Genomic DNA, 22667 nt, shown 5'->3' with positions numbered 1-22667 from the left:
CCGGCCAGGGTCCCGGGTCTAACAGCTGGTCTATAAGGTTGACTTACAACCAAACACCATAAGGGTCGCTGGAACGATACATAGCGGTCGCTAGAATAGCGAACGTTGCATATCGGGCCAACTTCTCACAGAGCCCATTAAAGGCAGTTCCAGGGAGTGAATGCATGCAACAGTACCTCAGTAAAAGGTCTTGCATAGGCATTTTTATGAACATTAATGAAGAGCAGGACTCGAGCATGAGTCTTGGTGCCAATACATAGAGTAAGAAGAGAAATATGATGCTTTTAACAAGACAGATGACCAACAATTGTTAGAAGAGTAGCACAAAATAAGACATTAAATTGCGTGTTTTGTGAAGTGATGAAAGCGGCATGGGGAACTGGGCTTTTGATTTGGTTTCTTGGGTTTCCTGGCTTTCCACCTTGAAACAAAACATCACAGAATGTGGCGGGACCCTGATCTCCACAGTATTCCACTAGCAACACAATGCAGTTTTTTTTATTGTTTGGGGACACAGTCAGCTATGACGGGACAGTAGAGTGAAACACTGATTTATCTGAAAAGTAGGGAACAACTTTCAGAATTCCGTTTCCTCCAATTTGTTTTCAAAACATTTGATATATACCCACATGAACATGGCTTTACCTCAGCAAAAGCACAGCTCTTAGAAAATAAAAGAATTCTCCTTACAGTGTTCGCCATGCATATTTTTATCTCACTTTATAATTAGCAGACAGATATTGAGCACACTTTTATGGTGTAAACATAACATATTTGTCATGGCTGCAGAAATATGTGATTTACTACACCTTAAATCCAGCACGTATTCCTTTACATATGTTTGTCCCGCCTTTTGCTTTAGCAGGGAGCTGTTGAGCAAGCTCATCTCTTTCAGCCTCACTTATTATCTGGCGTATTTTGGCGACGGCAGTGGCCTCCTGGGAGAATGAAACAATACCAACATAGGAGCCTGTCTCAATAATTTGCAAAAGGAACAACTCCGCTGCTTGTCGCTGTCGACTGATGCGATCAAACTGTGTGTGAAAAGGGAAAAACACGATTACAGCTATGGGATATGAAAAACATTCCAAATTATTGTTCTGAATTACTTTAATCCTAAAACACACACATCAGATATGACAAAGCAGAGATTTTTCCAAAGAAACTAATCATGACAATATTTTATATAGATGACGACAAACGATTGCTAGCTTTCACGTGTTTAGAAAATGACAAAATGTAACTCTTATTTGAATACTGCACCATAAAAGCATGCAGGGTGTTAGAATGAGCTTATGTTATATTTCATATTTACTAAATAGATGTGAATTTTTAACACCTTAACAACATTGATCCTGTGATTAGATAATGTGATGATAAAAATAAATAGGAAATTTTACATGCAAAATTAAAGTTCCATGTGCGAAAAAGGAATAGTATTTCATGTGTAACGTGTACACTGAAATGACAATAGATAAGTAGGTGCTACACGGGTTTTACATTTGTGAATTTTTCGGCAAATGCATTAATAATCATGTGTGACTAAAGAACATATGTGCCAAGAAGATTTATATGTACTTTTTTTATTTATGTGCAACGTTGACATTTGTAAAACTTTTATGAGTACACTCTACTTATATGAATTAATTATGACTTGATTGAAGTGTTTATTAACAAATTATTTGTGAGATTTATATAAACAATATTCAAAGCGAGATTTATATATTAAAGTAATACATTGTGAATAAACTGTATTTCATGTAAGCCTCAAACCTTGCTTCCTTTTCAAAATGAATGAACATAGGAACTTAATAGTATGAAGTCGATGAGAACTTTTAGCAAAGTTGCCACTTGTGTTCTAATTCTCAATTGCTTCTTTTGACAACCACAGCCCAGCTTGACTGTACTTGCAACAAAAACTGTTACATCCTAGAACAGATGCTTGGGAACAAACTGTCAGAAAATCGAGACCATGAGATCTTGCTTACTCTCTGAGTATCTTATTGTTCACATGACTACATTTACAATGGATTTTAAGGAAGCTACGTAACTTCAGTTACTTAATTTTTCCAGATTTTATATGTTATAAATGGGGTTCTTTCATTGGCAGAGATAGGTACCTTTGTTCTAATAGGGACCCTTGCTTCTAGTCAGGGTAAAGGGGATACACACTTTAGAAAACCCCTGCTCTCCCCCTTGGTAGCTTGGCACGCGCAGACAGGGTTATCCCAAAGGCAATGTGTAAAGTATTTGTACTCAAAACACACAGTAAGACAGTGATAACACCACAAATGCACAGCACATCAGTTCAGAAAAATAATGTATATTTATCTAAACTCAACAAGACCAAAGTGACTAATACAACATAACTGTAATAAGATATGACTTTTAGAACCGTTTTAGCAAAAATAAAGCTTGTTGAAAACTAATAGTTCCACCTGGGGCTAGTGCGATGTTGTGACAGAAATAAATCCAAAGTACGACGCCGACTGGGAGGTGCACGGCATCAGGCATGGAGTCACAAGGACCCCCAAACAAACAGCATCTCTGGATAATGAAGTCTAAGGCAATGTATGCCGTCATGAAGGTGGGGCGTTGGTGCCAAGGTCTGGGCCAATCCCTTGCTGCCACAAGGGAAGCAAGACATTGTGTCCGTGAGGAGGCGATGTATCGAATCCAGGGCAGGGAAAGTCAGTTGCTTCTGTGGTGAGGCGTTGGGTCCGGTGAGGCAATGCGAAGTGGGCTAGTTTGTGGCGTTACCCTCAGCAGTTACCGATGCCGCGTAAACAGGATGCCGGTGCTAGCAATGACGGAGTCGGAGCGAGCGATGGCGTCATGGAAATGCCAATAACTGCAGGCGTTGAAGGGCGCCGCAGCTGTGGGTCAGGCCTGGCGATCTGATGTTCACTTCACGAGCAGTGACCCTGGACTTGGTGCAGGTTGCGGCGATACAACAGCGTCTGTGACAGGTTTTCTTGCTTCTTTCAAGTTGCTTCCAGCTCCCAACAGCAGGAGCAACCTCCAGAGGCCCAAAACTGGAATAGGCACCTCCTGGCAGGTCAGAGCTCTCAGCAATAAAGTTCAGGGGAGCTGGGGGTGAAGTCTTTGAGTCCCTGTGACTTCAGAACAGGAGGCCAGAACACACAGGATCTGGGAGATTCTTCTTCAAGCAGATTCAAAGCAAGGTTCCAGTCTTTGTCCTTTCCTTGGCAGAAGCAGCAACTCCAGGCCAACCCCACACAGCACACAGCAAAGGGGCAGTACTCCTCCAAACAGTTCTCCTGCTCTTCTCCTTGGCAAAGGTTCCTCGTGAGCCGAAAAGTGATCTAAAGTTTTGGGGTTTATGTCCACTACTTATACCCCATTTTGTATTCTTCTATTTGCATAAGGTTTAATGAGCCCAGTCTAAACCAGCTCTGTCCTCACTGGTGCAGTATGACCACAGTGGGGTGGAGGCAGCATTCTGCAAAGGAGACAGGCCCTATTCAAGATTAAGGAAAGCCCTCCCACTACTCTAAATGCAGCCAAGGTCTACTCAGCTCAGCTCTGAGTCATCCAGGAAGGACCAGGCACACCTCAACCCCCAGTACCTTTCTACAGTGAATGTACAATCTCAGTCCCTGTCACTCCAAAACAAGATAGTAAATTTCACAAACAGGAAGAGGCACACAGAATGATTAAACAAGAAAATGCCTACTTTCTAAAAGCTTTTTTAATAGTGCGGGGGTTGGTCCTGTACTAACACCCACACTGAGCCACAATAATAGTTTATAACAAGAAGTTGTTTGGGCGTGCATTGAAGGTTATTGCATTCCACAAACCACTTTGACAACTAAAGTGGTTGGGTGTGTTTATTTCACCTTTCTATTTATCATTCAATTGTTTAATACATTGACCATTTAAGTCATATCATACAGAAAGACAATACATTTTTAGTGACATTCAACACTATATCAAAAAATAATTACAGCACATATGTTATTTAGCACATAAATGACCAAAAGAGAACAACACATTACAAAAACTAACAAACAAAAAGGTAGACCAGTCCTATACTTGAAAAAGGAATAATGGCGGCACAAATTATTTGCGTATTCACTGTCTAACAGCCTGCCATACCCAGCTAGCTGATACAACAATTACATCAGGCAAATTGCCTGTTTGTACACTGCGTCAGTCCGTAGAATGATGATAATTGCAGCTAGCTGGGGTGGGTCGATGCTTTTCAGAACCCTACTTTCTTTTTTGGGTTCTCCTCAGGACCAGAACAGGTCGAACACTGAAATATTATAAAATGAAAATTTTGCATCAGCTAAACGTTTCTATATTCCAATGACCCAGAACCCTATGGTTGAGAATGTGTTCTATTCTTACCATTCAGGGTTATTGATCCCGGGTGCTGTATTTAACCATGAATAACACGCGGGTCGGTTGATGTAGAGAAATTTAAAAAAATAGAGGAAAGTTGGAGCGTTTACCACACTATAAACCAACTATCTCTTTTGTAGGTGCAGTACATTGAAACGTCACTGGTGATCAATTGCTCATAGCTGTAATGAACACCACATTTGTTGTTTGACTTTCCTTTTGTATAACTAGAGAAATGCCAAATGACGGTTCCGGTAGAGAATTATAGTCAAATGTTGTGTTTGGACGGTGCAGCCAGTAGAGAGGAAAACTCTGAAGCCTGTCCACTGTGTTGTCTCAAATTACTGTACCAGAAAAATTCATTTTTATCTTACGTGTGCCCAGTACCTGTTGTATAATTTCTAGAGTTACCCACAAATCTCCCTCGGTTAAGGAGGTTTTTTTTTTTTACTTTGCCTTTGGATTTCGCAGAGTTTTCAGATTGCTTTATTAACCCCTTCGCTGCTAGGCCTTTTCACCCCCTGTGCTAAGCTTTTTTTTAGCTATTTGGGGTAGTTTGTGCTTAGGCCCCTGTAACTTTTTGACCACAGAAGGTATCCACGCCAAATTTGTGTCCTTTTCTTCCAACATCATGGAAATTCTAAAGGTACCCAGGGTTTGTGGTTTCCCCTGGAGGGGAGCCAGAAATTAGCCACATTACATCTAAATTATGTTTTTTGGGGAGAAAATTGGAAAAAGTGCTGCAAATGAAAGCGTCTGGGTTTTTTGCACAGTTTTGGCATTTTTCTGGGACATAAGCTATTTTGCTATTTTTTGTGTTTTCAACCTCCTTCCAGGTAATAGTAGAAATGGGTATGAAAGCAATAATGGATCCTGGAAAGCTATACATTTTAGTAAAGTAGACACAATTCTTAATTGAGCAAGGGGTCTTTGTTCTAGATCCTTCAAGGTTTCTTTATAGAAACTAACAGATAAATAAACAAAAAATTGATAATTAGTTGAAAAAACAGCCTTTTGTGTCAACGTTTTCACCTGTAACTTCTACTAAATATGACATCTTTTTAAAAGCAATATACCGTTACATCCGCAGGACCTTACTGGTTGTGGGGATATACAGGACTTGTAGGTTCACCAAGAACCCGACGAACCCAGAGCCAAAAACTGAGCAGCAACGTGCAATGGTTTTTATTATGTACCGGGTATATAGCAATTATTCTGGCAAATTGTACACTTGGAAAAATCGGTATGAAAGACAACTATGTATTTCTTAAACAGGAACAGAATATAATGTTTATAACCAGTAGATATTTGCACATTTCCGAAATTGGGAATACTCATACTAGCATGAGAAATATCGGTCATTTTTCAAAATGACTTATTTTTTATACATTGTTTTTCATTTGGAAGGCAGAAATGCATTGAACGTCAATAGATAATAACAGTTGGTTTATGAATCTGAATTACCCTAAGTCTCCCAATAAAAATGGTACCTCACTTGTGTGGGTAGGAATAGTGCCCACGACAGGAAACGGCTCAAAACGCAACGTGAACACACCACATTTTCACAATGAAAAATTACCCTTTTTTTGCAAAGTGCCTAGCTGTAGTTTTTTAAACCTAGCTCTGCCGGCACCTAGGGAAATGTTATAATTGACTTGTTTCTCTCTTTTCCCTGCCTGGGACTTCCCTGTTGCTCAGATAGTGTGAGTGTCAGAATGCCTGGTGACATCATGGAATGTTTGGTGCCTGGACTGTAAGTGGAGTGGCAGTTGATGGCAGGCAGTCTGAGCGACAAGGAGGTCGCTCCTGGTGGGGTTTACATTTCCATCTATCTTATCCTGATGAACTTAACCTGGAACTAAGGTCAATAAACTTATCCTGTTTTGTACACCTTGCTCAAGGATCTTCTAATTACAATATGTTTGGCGACGATTTAAAGAACCTACAGTGTGAAGGAAAGAGTCTGTACTTAAAGGAGCTAAGGAACTACTGGAACTACTAAAGAGACTAGAACACATGAATTGAAATTTTAAAGGAAAAGGAAACATAAAGGAAATGCTCTGGTCAGCCCCACGAGTGTTCCTCATCAACAGGACAGCCTGCATCCCAGGGCGTTTGGCTTTTTACTACATTGCTGCCATTCTACTGCCTGGGAGAGGTTGCTTTTGAGACGTGGCAGCAGCTAACTGTTAGAGGAAAATTGAAAGACACCCCAGTGAGCCGTTTTAAAGGTTGCGGGGAAAAACCCACACTTCTGGTGAGTATTTACGCTGATTTCAAGATGCAGCGGCTCGTGATGCCTCTGAACCTGAGTACTGTTTGAAGGCTGATGTATTCATTGAAGTATTGAATGACTTTGAATAGACTTTCTCCCACTACGTATGCCAGAGGGATCTTTCAATAAGCATATTTCCTGGCATGTCTGTACAAGTTACGTTAAACTTGTCTGCAAAAAGTAGTAACTTCACTTAGACAGCTAAGTGGAGCAGAGTCTACAACTTTTCTGCGATGTGTCCCTGGGAGCGCAAGAGGTTTGATTTGTTCGTGGAAGTGTATTGATGGGTACCATTGACAAGACAAATATTTTAGGAGACTCTGAGTTACTTCTTTGCATACTTTGTATGGATGTGACACTTCTTCAATGACTTTTTGATACTACGGTCTATGACCTTGCCGACTGGAGAGCGAAAACACTCAGGTTTCCTGTGTCCACGGTGAGGCAAGTTTTGGTCTGTGGTTTTATTTTGTAAGTTGAGCGCTAGTCCGGTGTGTGCGGACTGTTGTGTGCACGCGCAGTTGTTATTTTAATTCAAATTGCCAGGGCGAGCAACCTTAACTCTTGCAGTCCACGCATAACTCCTCGGGGATGTCTTGTGACGCATTTCAGGGCTGCAGAGGGACACCCTGCAGCATAGACGTGCTTGGAGCCATCCGGCTTAACGTCAAAAAATGTGCAGCCATCTTGTGGCTGTAAGCACCAAAGTTACCCTGTGCGTTTCACTTTGCTGGAGCACCTGCTAACCAAGATGCCTGGTTTTAAATAAAGTTTTCCGCTTCATTGACGTGACTGGGTTTTTCGATGGATGTGAGCGGACTGAGCATTTATGCATCATTTACCACTGTTACTACAATTACTGCTTGCTGCCTGTTTTTATCTCTCCTCTTGCAATTGACTTGCTCGTCTGTTTTTTTTTAATGCTGCATTCCCTGTGACAGGCACACCTGTTATTCTGTTGTCCCACAATTACTGTAATGCCGTTTTTCTTTTTTTCTTTCATACTTCCTCCTGCCTCAAGCAATATATAGCCAGTTGAACGTGCAGCAAAATTGTGACGCAGCCATAATAGCGTTGAGTGGGAACTGTGCTGTACTCTGGGTGAGGAACAAGGATTTTGATTATGAAGCATTTCATTTGGAACAATGCAGGAGGGAGATGCTGTGCTACTTCACATTGGATGTTAATACCCGTATAGAGTTTTGGGTGAGGACCTAGGGTGAGAGATCGCTCACCGGAGTTAGAGACTCCTTTATTAGCCATTTCATTTCTGTATTATTGTTTTGTGGGGGTGGCTGCAGGGTGGTGAGTTATGTTAATAGGTAGATGTTATGTCCCCATTATGTGTAGGATGTCGGTCGGGTTGTGCTTCAGTATTAGCTTCATAGAGAACTGTGCTCCTTCTTGTGGGGAGGTTGTAGGGTTGTGTAGCTAAGTTAAATCTTCAATTTTGACAGGTCTTGGGAGCTAAGCGTCCCAGTTCAATTTTGAGGGGTTTTGGGAGCTAGGTGCCCAAGTCATGTATCATAGGGATTTGTGTTTCCCTATTAAGTGGACATTATGGGAGCTTTGTGCCCCAGTTATGGATTGTGTGCTCCAGTTATATATTTTTTTAAAGGTTTTGGGAGCTAAGTGTCTCTGTTCAGTTTTTTTTTAGAACTTTTGGGAGCTTGGTGCCCCAGTTATGGAACATGGGGATGTGCGATCCCAATTATGTGGACATTGTGGGAGCTAAGTGCCCCAATACTGGATCTTAGGGTGATTTTGCCCTATTTTGTGGAGGTTGTGGGAGCTGTATGCCCCCATCCAATTTTTAAGAGGTTTTGGGACCTAATTGTCCCAGTGCTGGATCTTAGGTAGATGTGTTCCATGTTACATAGAGGTTGGAGGAGCTGAGTACCCCATGTTAGGTGTTTACCACATTTTAAAGTTTTAAGTGATATGCCAATTAGTGGCATCAATCTTAATTTAATTTTCCCCAAGGGAGTAGGAGAGCCTAATCTCAAATGTTTTTGAGAACTCAATCTGAATGTTTCTTTCCTTAACTTCAGTTTTGTTGGAAGAGGGATATGTTATAATTGACTTGTGTCTCTCTTTTTCCTGGCTGGGACTTCCCTGTTGCTCAGATAGCTTGAGTGGTAGAATGCCTGATAACATCATGGAATGTTTGGTGCCTGGCCTGTGTGTGGAGTGACAGTTGATAGCATGTAGGCTGAGCGACAGGGAGGTCGCTCCTTTTGGGGTTTACATTTCCATCTATCTTATCCTGATGAGCTTACCCTGGAACTATGGAACTAAGCTCAATAAACTTATCCTGTTTTGTACACCTGGCTCAAGGATCTTCTACTTACAACAGGAAACCTAGCAAACCTATACATTTTTTTAAACTAGACACCCAGGGGAATCCAGGATGGGGTGACTTTACTGGCTCCCACCAGGTTCTGTTACCCAAAATCCCTTGCAAACCAAAACAAATGTTTTAAAAATCACATTTTCCTCACATTTCCGTGGTGGAAAGTTCTGGAATCTTTATGGATGCACAAATTTCCACCCACCCCGTGCTCCCCAAAGTCTTTCGAGAAAAATGGTACCTCACTTGCATGGGTAGGCCTATTGCCCCAACAGGAAACGGCGCAAAAAGCAACGTGGACACATCACAATTTTACAGTGAAAAATGACCCTTTTTTGGATTGCTCGTTTCTCTGACCGCTGGCTGCCGCGGAGGGACAGTTGATGGCAGGTAGGCTGAGCGACAGGGAGGTCGCTCCTTTTGGGGTTTACATTTCCATCTATCTTATCCTGATGAGCTTAACCTGGAACTAAGCTCAATAAACCTCTCTAGTTTTGTACACCTGGCTCAAGGATCTTCTACTTACACCAGGAAACCTAGCAAACCTATACATTTTTTAAAACTAGACACCCAGGGGAATCCAGGATGGGGTGACTTTACTGGCTCCCACCAGGTTCTGTTACCCAAAATCCCTTGCAAACCTAAACAAATGTTTTAAAAAATCTCATTTTCCTCATATTTCTGTGGTGGAAAGTTCTGGAATCTTTATGGATCCACAAATTTCCACCCACCCCGTGTTTCCCAAAGTCTTTCGAGAAAAATGGTACCTCACTTGCGTGGGTAGGCCTATTGCCCGAAACAGGAAACGGCGCAAAAAGCAACGTGGACACATCACAATTTTACAGTGAAAAATGACCCTTTTTTGGATTGCTCGTCTCTCTGACCGCTGGCTGCCGCGGAGGGAGAAGGAGAGGGACGCTAAGACGCCAAGACCGCCAAACTACAGAGGTGCTGTCTCGTGCCCCCCCCCCCCCGCGGCCCCTGGATCTCCGGACTCCTGCTTCCAGCAATCGGAACCCGGATCTTGATTTCCAGCACTTCCGGAGGTGCTCGAGGTGCTCTGCAGCACTGTGCACAGGGGGAGGGGGCTCACGGCAAGTAGACCAGAGCGGGCACCGAGCTAGTGCTGCATCGAGTGCTGCACCGGGTCGGTGCTGCACCAGCGTGAGTTGGCACCTCACGGTCACCCCTGGCGCTTCCTGTGCCCTTGTGCTGCCTTGTGCTGCCTGATTCCACTCCACTCCACATTTTGCCAGTGAGTAGTGATGAGTGGGGTAGCATAGAGTTTGTGAGCGGCTGAAGCAGGCAGGCAGGCACGTCATGGAGGCCGCCGCTGAGCCGCCACCGCAACCTTCAAGATGGGAAACGGGGACAAGGTCTGTAATTACCCCCCACCCCCTCTCGCCAGCGTCAGCAGCAGAGGCTCTTGGCACCTGGTCCTGCTGGTGCAGAGCGGAGCTTAATGTGGTAGGAACTGCACTTTGAGCAAGTTAAAGTTAAAATGCGCACTTACCAGTATCTTTTGTCTTTTGAAAATGCTCTGATTGATTTAATCTTCATTACTTCATTACTGACTCTCACTGCCACTGGCTCTGGACCCCTTTGGCTCCCCATTCAATTTGTGGGGGGTTTGGCTCTGTGCAAGGGTTTAGAGTAAGCTGTGGGAAAGCAGCAATTAACTCTGCTGAAAGCCATTGCACACTGCATACAAGCAGGCCCTGCTTCCTGTCTGCTTATTGGACTGCTGGTTTGCCGGACTGCTCCAGCCGCCTCCCAGCCACCACCACACTTACTCATTGCCAGTGCGGTCTTCTGTTTTGATCTTTGGAGGCAGCCGACCAGTTGGAAAAGGGTGGTGGCGATAGTAGCTTGGAGCACAATTTCCTCCTGGTGGTAGAGGATGTGGCTTTGGCATCTGTAGTGACTGCGTTTGGACTCAAAAGGCCGAGAGCCACTGAGGCAACAAGCGGATCAAATAAAAACACTCCTTGTTTTACAATTTTATGGAATATCCACTGGTTTGCCTCAGAAAAAAAAGCAGGGAACAAATTAATTGTGTGTTCCCCGTGCTTCCGTCCAGGCGGATAGTGTGGCATATAGTCATATAAGGTTTTGGGGGTTACCCAATATCTGCTGATACTGTCCCCATATCCACTGCCAGTTAGGAAAGCGGGCAAGTTGAAACAGTGGATTTTTTTTTTTGGGGAGAGATCAGATCCGTCAGGGGTTTGCATGAAAAACTAAGGAATAAGAGATCAGGAAAAACCCGACAAACACCACAGAGGAAACCGAAAAAGAGTGTGTCAAAAACAGATTTAAACTCTACCTCAAACATTAAGAGAAGGAAATAAAATTCATCATCACAAAAGAAAAGGAAAAGCCGGTTTCGGTGTTAACACCAAAAAGTGCATTTTTTATTTTTGGAGAAAAAAACGAGAATCAGAGATTTCATTTTCTAAAGGATCCAATGGCTGCAGTATATGCTACAGATGTGACTCAGGGCTTGCCTAGTCCAATAACGCCAAAATTACAGGTCAAAGGAAGTCTACAGTTATTGGGATGTTTAAGTACCGACATTAAATGAATACAACCCAGTTCCGTAAGAGAAAAACCCTCACTCATAAGGATGACAAACCATGAAACAAATATAAATGAGGATGATATAATTAAGGCAAACCAAGATGCAAATTGTGAGGCGGTCAGTGACGATGTGCCACTAAAAAAAGGGTTAAATACTACAGCGCAGGTGTATCTGCCAAAAATCCAGTCTAAGGACCTGCTCTGTCAAAACAAAGAAGGGAAACATGGAGAGTATCAACGTAAACAGGGGACTTTGGTGTAGTTTGATGCAATGAAAACGACAAAGTACAAATCGAATAATGGATCAGTTCTTTCTCTATATCAGATGATGCCGACCTCATTCATGCACTGAATTTGAATACTCAGCCAAATGAGGATGCACACATTCAAGATCCAGGAAAGAGTTCCATTTTAGGCTCACCACCGGATCGACAAGTTGGGGAGGAAGAAGGGTCAGCTTCCACCCCAATAAAACATTTAGTGTGCACAGACCGGCAGGAGGGGAAAAATATTACGCTAAACACTAGCCCTATGAGAAGTAAACTGACCCGTCACCCCCAATTACAATTTCTTCAGTGAGTGGAATTGATTCAACTTCAGAACTCCCATCGCAATCCTAGCACTCAGTAAAATGGAGTGATACTTTATTAAGATCTTTACAGCGAGCCATAGATGTTTTAAACTTTCAATCAGATAAACTTGATGTTCAGATCAATCTAATGAACTTGATTGCTACTTATATTGTAGGTATTAACACCAAACTAGACTCACTATCTATATTGATTACTAAGGACAACCAAAGTAAGATACCCGGCAGTGGATACCTTTTTAGTTCAAATTGTGGATGTAGCCAGATAATTGATAAATTGGCATCCCATCCAGAAATATTAACAGAAATCCTACAAGTTGTTAAGCCAATAGAAAATAAGGTTGATAAGGAACACCCAGCAATGACCGAAAGAAAATACATGATGGACGACAAAGTAGGAGCGAAAGAAAAGACACCTTGCCCCCAACATGACAGTAGGATTACAAAAAAAAAATCAAGGAATCAATTCGATCAGGGGAAGTACAAACCACCCATGAATTAACTCCTACACCTCGTGCATCAAATGGCAGATTAACAAAAAGACAATGGAAAAGAGCAAGTAAGGCCAGGCTAAGCGTGAGTAAGCAAACTGTACAAGAAAAGAAGAAAAATTATCCAATTTTTTTCCAATTGTACAGCCATAAAACCGACCAGCTTAGCAATAAAGGCCCTCCTGTGGACTTAAGTGGATCCACTTTTCAGTTGCAAGATCCAATTGTACGTTTTAATAAATCCCTTCATTCATCTTTAGGTACACAAAAAGCAATATACACTTAAATGAAGGTGTCAAACAAACAAACAAAACAAGACAAAGAGTGTACATCAACTATAAAAAATAGGACATTCCATTCAATTCTAAAGCTTCCATGAGTGAAAACAAGTTGGAGCTAAATCAAGGAGAAATCAAAGACCCGTCAAAAGAAGGATATAAAGAAAAAATTGCTAAAGAGGACAACGCCTTCATAAAGACACGGCTTGATGATAAAACCATAAGCAACAGTCAAGATGGCGTAAATGGAGACTCTTTAAATTCACAAATTATGTCCTCAAATTGTGAAGGAATGCCAAATGAACATAGTATGGTAACCCCTCAAGACAGAGTACAAGAAGATCGAAACAAAATTAAACAAAATTAAATCGGACAGGCTGTTATTGGATTATTAAAAAAAATCTACGGGTTCTTTGAATGAATTTACGAAAAACTAAAATTGGATTAAAATTAAAAAAGTCCCTAGATAAACAGGGACGGGTCTGCGAGTTTCCAATAGTGCAATCTAACTTACAAGACCGTATAAGCACGGAAGTATGTCAAAAACCTGCCCTATTAAGTACAACAACAAGTGATGGTCAAGTGAATGTAATACAGCAGGACAGGGAGACTTCTGATAATATAGTACAAATCAGAAATAAAGTCTATAACACACAGTTAGAACAGAATCGTTCCCGTCAAACGGGGACTCAACAGAGTGAACTGGAAGAGTCATCTAATAAACTGATCTTTGAGCCAGAATATCAAACAAAGGGCAGATTGGACTCCTTAAATAGGGGAAACCTAATGAGATTATTTACGGAGATACCAAAGCTGCGTAGTATCACTACTGCAGATCTCTTGACAGTAGAGTTTTTGGAAATGAAAACAATATCAGAAAAAGAGGTTACTCTAACAACTTGGTCCTCAAAGGAAAAAACAGCTCTGGTTTTCTCAGAAAGAGTAAACTTTGATGCATGGGGTATTTCTCTATTTTACCCCAAAAATCCAAAATATCCTTACCCACTTTTATCGGATACTATGCGCCCGATTAAATCCGGAAAGGAGAATTTTCCAAAAACTTGCCTAAGAGGGGCACGAGGTATATGAAAGAAGGGTCCCAGTAGAAGTTGATACATTTGCTTGAATTTATTTGCAAAAATTAATTAATTAAAACAAGCAATGTCAATTAATCACAGTGCATGAGCTATCTCATTTAGTAAATAAAAGTGCCCCAGAAAGGGAAGGAAAGTGGGATAGCGTGATGCTGTGAAGGAAGGATAGTGAGGGAATAGAGTTGGTGACAAATCATCTATTGCAAAATTATTTCAAAATGCAATAAAGTTTCGTGGCTTCAGGTTTCTGAGCCTAGAAATATGGGGATTATCATATATCCCAAAGCAATTAAATTGTTTCTGTTGACAATGAGGTATTCAAAATCATAGGGGAAAGCCAACAAAACAAATTATGAAAGTAGCCGTCGACGTTTCGACCCCACGCTACACTTGTAGGCGTAGTTGTAACCTTACATCGGGGTCTTCATCAGGACAGGGTAGTCAGCAAAGGGGCACTACAATATCTGGAAATGAAAAGCGTAGGTATAACTTACCGACAATCAATGTCAAGTTACCGTAGTGAGCGGTAAACACATAACTGAGACTATTACCATGGTTATCTACATGTAAACCTATTATAAAACATGCAAGAACTGTACAGTTAGAAACCAATCAACATTTGAATATACATTTCAAATCATTCCATATGAACCACAACTGGTATCTAATTTATGAAGAATCAGTGTATACAGGCTGACTCACAACAACACAGAGACCTGGCTAGACCAGGAGGAAACCGAAATCTTTAGTGGGAATTACTAAATCCATGAGGGGTCCTAAGATTCCAAAGGAGTTAGACCTTATGGAAATGAATGGTAATGTGTGAGTGACTAAGGTCTATTAGAGAGTTAAAAATAGGCAAATTAGAGAGAAACATACCTGCTCACGTAGAGCAAACTTCATGGCCTTGGCCAAAATATTCTTGCTGGGCGAGCAGGCTGCATCTACAGGCAGGGTAATGTATATTAATAGGACAGCCCACACTTGAACTGTACATGGCGACCTGATGTTGAAAATAGGGGCTTACCTATTAGAATAACTTGGATGGAGAAAATCCTGCTCTTGGATATCGCTATATTAAGTGGGGAATGGACCTCGGGTATGCCGCATCTGTGAATATTAATTCAGGGATGTGTATTAAAAGGCTGCACAACTGGTTGGTGGCTTATGTCTGAACCCCAAAAGGAGAGGGGGCTCACCTGGTTTGAAAATTCGCGTTGTTATCAATGGAAGCCTGACTGTAGCGAATACGTGTGGCTCATTGAAGTAGTTAGACGTGTAGTTTGGTCCACCCGAACCTGTGGGCGGTGGGGTAATTATTAGTCGAATCATGAAAAGAATTTAAATACATATAAGGGTTACATCACATGAAGAGTGGGTTTACCTCAAAAGCCCAGAGGAGTTGGAAGTTGTTATTTTATCCCCGCGGAGCGTCCATGAAGAGGGGCACGAAGCACCACTCCTAAAAATTCATACTCGCTAAATAAAACAATAGAGATGACAAATCAGGTTCAAGCTTGTTCAAAACAACTGCCGGAAGAACTCCACGATTGGTCGTGGGTGCCTCATTTCTTGAGCCATAAATGATCCTGATGATTCTAATGATCCCCAAAGGCTACAGTCGTTAGTGATACATCTAGGTACGCCCAAGGACTACAAAATTAGAATTTGTTCATGGAACATTCACGGGTTCAATGAAACGGGCCAAGATCCTGAGACGCAAGTCTTCCTACAAAGTTTTGATATCATCATGTTACAAGAGACTTGGAACTTGATTCCTAAACCCATTAATGGATATACAGAATTTCATGTCTCAGCAGAACACATTTATAAATATGGACACCCAAGGGGTGGCCTGTCCATTTATGTAATAGAAAAATTATCTTGGCAAACAGAAGAACTTAATACTTGTGAAAATTGAATTCAGGTTGTGAAAATGGAAAGCAATAATTCTGGAAATAAAATGCCCTGGCAGCTGCTGATTTTAAATATATATATTCACCCCAATAAAAAGCTGAAAAAGGAAAAACTGGTATGCTTGATTAACTTAATCAAGGTTTTGCAGAAAGTCATCAAAGTAGTGAGATGATAATTACAGGTGACTTTATGTCCAACCTAACAGGGAGTAAATCAACCAAGAGAAAGTGTCAAAAGGAGTTGGAAGCTAATGAGCTGAAAAACGATTTGGACACCATGGGATTATACATTCTGAACAGTAAAATAAAAGGAGCTCAACCTGCCAGGATCACTTTTTTAAGTGGGAAGAATCAATCAACCATTGACTATACCATAGTCAGCAATGAACTTTACACAACAGTTGATTCCTTTTACATACAACCCCGCCCAGAAAGTAATAATTTGCCACAAGTTTTGACCATCAATGCAAAGCTGTTTGAGAAAGAGAAAATATTGTCTTATGGCAACGCTATATAGACGATGTCTTGATGATCTGGCAAGGTGACAAAATTTTATTGGCTGGTTTTTATGATTGGATTAACAACTGTGACATTCATTTGAAGTTTACCCATGAACACTCCCGAGACAGGATAACCTTTTTGGATGTCACCATCAACAGAGTGGATAATCACTTAGAAACCAAGACCTTCTATAAGCCCACAGCGAAAAACAAGTTGCTACATTTCTCAAGTTACCATCCCAGGGCGCTTCATGAAAATCTCCCGTATGGGCAATTTCTACGACTAAGGCGAAATTGCAGCAATTTGTCTGACTATAAACAACAGGCAAATGACTTGACAAATAAATTGTCGGAAGAGGTTACCCCAAAGGTATTCTAGAGAGAAGCCAAAAGAGAGCTAGAAATCAACCGAGAGATGGACTACTGGATGATCACAATAACAGCGAGAAGGATGAGAAAGCAGAACCCCCACGGACATGTGTTACCACTTTTAATGCTCTGTCCAATGCAGTCAGTAAATGTATTTCGAAAAACTGGAGGATCATTACCAGCAACACAACAGACTGGCAAAAAACCCTCTTTTCTTATAAGAGAGCTTCGAGTTTAAAAGACTCGCTGGTACATACCCGCCCCCAGAGTCCTCAATCAAACAAGCAGGTTCCCAGTGTATTGAACGCCTGGGGTTTACCCCCAGTTCTTGGACATTTCCCCTGTGGGAATTGCAATGTGTGTCACCTCACCACTGACACGAAATTCCTTATTCTTCAAGATGGCTCGAAGTGGGACCAAAGAAGACATACCAATTGCAACACTTCTAACGTTGTATATTTGATCACGTGTCGTTGTAATCTCCAGTATGTGGGCATGACCACCAGACGTATCAAGACCAGGATATGCGAACACCGAAGTATTATTCAATGTAAAAAAACCACTACTAAACTAACGACGCATTTCTTACAGTCCAATCCCACACCAAATGACTTACACTGGACTATACTGGAGCACCTGCCTTCTGGCTCCGAGCAGAAACTTTTTGAAAAGGAACAACGGTGGGTCTACCGTCTAGGCACCCATGGAACAGGTCTGAATGATGAAATCCCCTGGGGCAGCAATATGTACTAGCCTATACTTACCCTGGTTTTTCCTCATAAGTGGGCTCTCCATAAAAGCCATCGCACACTACTGTCCGGACTTGGACACTTCCCCAGCAACAGTTCAGTAATACCGAGCTATTGAGCTAATATTCAAATTTGCTTTCTGACTCCCTATTTCTTATCAAGGCGGTGTGGTTTTTCATCTCTCAGCCATTTTATTTTGGATGTCATTCCAAAATAAACATCGCAGTGAATTTGATGCCTTATACATAAACAGATATTCAACCCTCTATCTGCACCGTTTTGAGCATTTTTACCACTCCGGAATACTTAATAGGGCGTTTCACTGCAGCCAACACATCCTATACGTGCATTGATACTTCCCATCATATAACAGCTCCGTAAATTTTAGCAACAATACCAGGCTGTCGATATAACGCTACTGTTTCATTGCAGTTTTGAATTCTCCACAGGGGCGGGATGGCAATCTAGTCTGGTAGCTGTTTCCCCCTATCGCAGGTGGTTTTCCAAGCTAACATGAGAGTGCTTCATGCCCCATGTCAGATATAAGCTCAACAATACAATAATTTTCATGTTCAGTTATATGGTGTTCCCCATTGTTTTTGTGACTAATTGTGGCGCCATTATGCGCTATTTACGTCTTTTTACGTTTCTCCATTCCGGACCAGGGGTTTCGAACCCCGAGTGATAGCTTCCTTTTGTTGATACTTAGCACGTACTGCTTTAAGAGTTTTCTGGGCGTGCCCTGAAGTTGATCCTGCACATCATTCATTTCCACCGTTCAACAGTAACATATAGCGGTGAGCAGGAAGTCCTTCGGTTCCTTCCGGGTGAGACGGCAGCCCAGAGTTTAGGTTTCGAGCGGGGAGCCGCGAGTAAGGCAGTAAGTTGTTTGGATTCCTCAATAGTGAGCGTTTTTTCTCCCTCTTATATTCTTTCATATCTGATACAACCACGCGTACTTCTCTTTGCAGACAGTTACCGCGTGAAGAGTACCCGCGCTGTCTTCACCTAAGGGGGATATAATACTTCGCCAATGGCGTGAGTAGACTTCAGCATTCGGGCACCTCGAGTGTTTGTTGTCTTGTTGTGCTTTATTTTCACGTGCTTTTTGAAATACCTCATTAGTTCACCTGGCTTTACCCACACCATTACTTAAGCCGCGATGCCTTGTGTCTATTTATTTATCATTTTTCGACTTATGTGAGTGTTATGACTTACTGTGCATTGTTTATAAATGTTTGCCTGGCACCTATTCAACTTCGCACTGAGCATTAAATACAGGTGTCTTATCCCTGGCTGATACTAAATGCTCATTGATGCGGCACCACCCTGGACATACCTCCACTTCCCTGACCTAACGATTGAATCAACCGCACAATTACTAATTTAGTATTTTGTGATAGTACTACTTTTTAATTATGATCAAGCCTAATGGCACAATATTTTCAATATAGGCTTATAGTGAAGACTTATCTGCCTTGTTTGCGAACTAGAATTTAGTTTGTTTGATTTATATTTGCCCACACGGGCTGAAGGCAATAGACTAATAGGGGAAAAGAGTTTGCAACCCTGTCTTCGTTGTGTTAGGTAAGCTATCCTAGAGAATATCGAAAGTGGTATGGATTCTTTGTCACCTAATTGACAAGGTAAATGAAGGAATAGTACCAAAAGCAGGACAGGGCTAAGTAGACAAAGGAACAGTATGAATATGGAGGATTAATAACACTAAGTAAACAAAATTTGTCAAAATTCAAACTTAAAATTTATTCCCTCCCGAACGGGTTACAATCTAAAAATTGCTAAAAACCATTAATACAAGCCACCTACAGTGGTCAATTCATACATTAAAGGATAAAAACAATCATATATGGTCAAAAGTGAAAACAGTCGACGCAGCGTTTCGGTGCTTTGTTTAATCTTCACACCTTCTTCAGGACTTTTCACAACACTTGACTTGATATCTTCACTGTGAATCCACGAATATTCAATGTGCACGGAGGGGCCACCGAAGATGAAAATGGCGTAAAATCCTGTTTTTATTTCAGGTTCGTAATGATAATTTCACGACTCTTGATAATTGTCGATTCAGACAGCTCTTCTTGGAATTCGAAGAGACAAAATGTGGCTCTGTCTTGGCAATTCTGGCCTCCCTGCTCCTCCGTGCTGTGTATCTTGATGCCTTCGTGATGGTGCAAGATTCACAGTGAAGATTCACAGTGAAGATATCAAGTCAATTGTTGTGAAATGTCCTGAAGAAGGTGTGAAGATTAAACAAAGCACCGAAACGCTGCGTCGACTGTTTTCACTTTTGACCGTATATGATTGTTTTTATCCTTTAATGTATGAATTGACCACTGTAGGTGGCTTGTATTAATTGTTTTTAGCAATTTTTAGATTGTAACCCGTTCGGGAGGGAATAAATTTTAAGTTTGAATTTTGACAAATTTTGTTTACTTAGTGTTATTAATCCTCCATATTCATACTGTTCCTTTGTCTACTTAGCCCTGTCCTGCTTTTGGTACTATTCCTTCATTTACCTTGTCAATTAGGTGACAAAGAATCCATACCACTTTCGATATTCTCTAGGATAGCTTACCTAACACAACGAAGACAGGGTTGCAAACTCTTTTCTAGTGTTAAAATCCCCCACCCTGTCGAATTTAACAGGGGTCCCTCCATCTTTTTTGTATAATAGACTAATAGGGTGCACGCGTGCATTTCGGGACGCTGTGATACCTGATTATTGCTATCTACAGATTGGGTGCATTAGGCTATCTCTGATGCTCTGTCAGTATCCATTGTCTTTACACTGAGTATAGTGTAAGCAAGTGCATCATATGTCAACAATTCCTTTTTTTCTTCACAGGTTTTTTGGCAAGGTCGCACATTTTGTACTGACCTTTATCACGGAGACTGCCCGTGATGGTTAAATGTTATTTAATTTTTCACACTTTGAGCCTCACAGTAGGGTGCGCCTTAGCGCGCGCATACCACTGGGGGTCTAATTTTAGGTCCTGACGAATGCTGAGCAAATCGCAGTCTAACAGCAGAAACATGTTGACCATAATTTCTGTATAACCTCCAAGGACACTGGTTTCCTAACAGAGAACCTACCAGTCCGTTCACTTGTTTTTAATAAATACAGGTTGGTCATTATTAAAATAGTTATAAAGACTACAACCTAGTTTTTTTTAAACTGCACCTATTATCACCACACTTTGTTTTGGGCACTGTTGCATTCACCACATCCTGCTCCGCTGTAAACAGGCGTTGTAGCACGCTGGGGAGGTACTAGACCACCCCAGCGGGGACCCCATGATGAAGCATGTCACCAGCTAGTGGTGAGTGAGGGTCCTTCTACAACAGGGAGATCCCTGTCCTGTTTTACAAAGTGGGATACAGGTACCCAGTTGTAGTTACAACCCAGCTGGGGTAGGTGTTTGCCACTCCTGTGAGATGTGTGTTTTTGTCTCGACACACCAGTTTTTTGTAGACATATGGTTTTTTGTAGCTTAGTAAATTCCAGCCGAAAGCTCTATGAAATCACTAAATCCCTATCAGGCCATATCCTTGACCAAACACCACCACCATCCCAAATCCTGTGTGATGCGCTGGCAAATTTCTTTTTTTCAAAAGTAGATGACATTTATCAGGCTTTTTCCCTCAAATCTACAAGCACTCAACCTATCGAAACAGTGTCTTCCACCTCGAAGATACCTCAAGCTACAATCTTCCACAGTTTTAAACCAATAACAGATGGCCAAATATTGAGTATTGTTTCCACTATCAAATCGGGATCCATATTAGATCCTTGCCCATTTTCGGTCCTCCCTCCAGTGATGGACTCAATCACACCGGTCCTGACACAGGTATGCAACTCCATCATGTGTTCGGGAAACTACCCCCAGTCCTTAAAAACCACGCTGCTCAAACCTCTCTTAAAGAAACCGGGACTAGACAAGACAGAGTTAAAAAACTATCAACCAATTGCCAGCCTGCCTTTCCTGGCCAAAGTGGTGGAAAAGGCCATGAATATTCAATTATCAGAGTATATTGAGACGCACAGACTACTGGACGATACCCAGTTCGGATTTCGGAAACATCATGGCACTGAAACTGCTCTAATCAAAGCCGCCGATGATGTGTGCCGAATTAGAGACCTTGGGGGGACTGCAGTACTGGTACTGCTGGACCTCTCGGCAGCTTTCGACACGGTCGACCACAAGATCTTGGTCGATCGTGTCGAGAAGATGGGCATCTGCCACACAGCCAAGGATCTTCTGGCATCGTTCCTTTCTGAGAGAACTCATGCCGTCACCCTAGGACCCTACCAATCTGCTAAGCTGACGCTGCCATGTGGGGTACCTCAAGGCTCATCCCTGAGTCCGACACTATTTAACATCTATGTGTCGGACCTTGCTAGTGTCATCAAAGCACACGGGATGGGCCTTACCTCATATGCGGACGACACGCAATTGGTTCTGGCCATCAGGGGAGACGGATTAGAAGTTGCCCAACGCTTTCAGAAAGGAATGATGGAGATAGGAGAGTGAATGGCAACCAATTGCCTGAAACTCAATTCAGAAAAAACTGAAGTTGTGCTATTTGGCCCCCTTTTGCCGGACTGGTCAGCCCAATGGTGGCCAGCCACATTTGGAGCTATTCCTAAACCAGTCTCCAAAGTAAGAAATCTGGGAGTCATCTTTGATGATGGCCTCAATTTTAATGGCCATGCAAATAAAGTGGCCACTACAGCCCACTATAAACTTCGCATGATAAAAAAAATCAGTCCCTACCTTCCAGTGGCGGCCATTAAAACCCTAGTTAGCTCCCTGGTTCTATCGTCACTGGATTACTGTAATGGCCTATTTCTAAACACACAAACCAGAGTCTTGAGAAAATTACAGTCAATATAAAATGCTGCGGCCCGCCTGGTTTTCGGAATCCCTAAATATGCGGCCATTTCGGATGCCATTTCACGACTTCACTGGCTGTCGATCCAGAACCGGATCAAATTCAAGTCATTATGTATTGTTTATAAAACGCTCAACAGGCAAGGCCACACTCTTTGAGTGAGCAACTGATACCATATCAGCCTTCCCGTCAAC

At 41.9% G+C, this 22667-nt stretch overlaps 1 protein-coding gene across 1 annotated transcript in view; it reads right to left on the bottom strand.

Annotated features, from left to right (window-relative positions):
* The window catches only part of LOC147747552 (calcium-activated chloride channel regulator 1-like), a 371942-nt gene that overhangs the window by 168148 nt on the left and 181127 nt on the right, over positions 1-22667 (bottom strand). The window contains exon 7 of the mRNA XM_086954114.1: positions 810-1034. Coding sequence (XP_086810240.1) covers positions 810-1034 — 225 coding nt within the window. The remainder of the gene's footprint in view (positions 1-809; positions 1035-22667) is intronic.

The sequence above is a fragment of the Lissotriton vulgaris genome, chromosome 1_1 (assembly GCF_964263255.1).
Source record: "Lissotriton vulgaris chromosome 1_1, aLisVul1.2, whole genome shotgun sequence".
Classification (NCBI taxonomy): domain Eukaryota; kingdom Metazoa; phylum Chordata; class Amphibia; order Caudata; family Salamandridae; genus Lissotriton; species Lissotriton vulgaris.
Note: the sequence above shows the minus strand (reverse complement) of the source record. Positions and strands in the feature narration are given on the sequence as shown.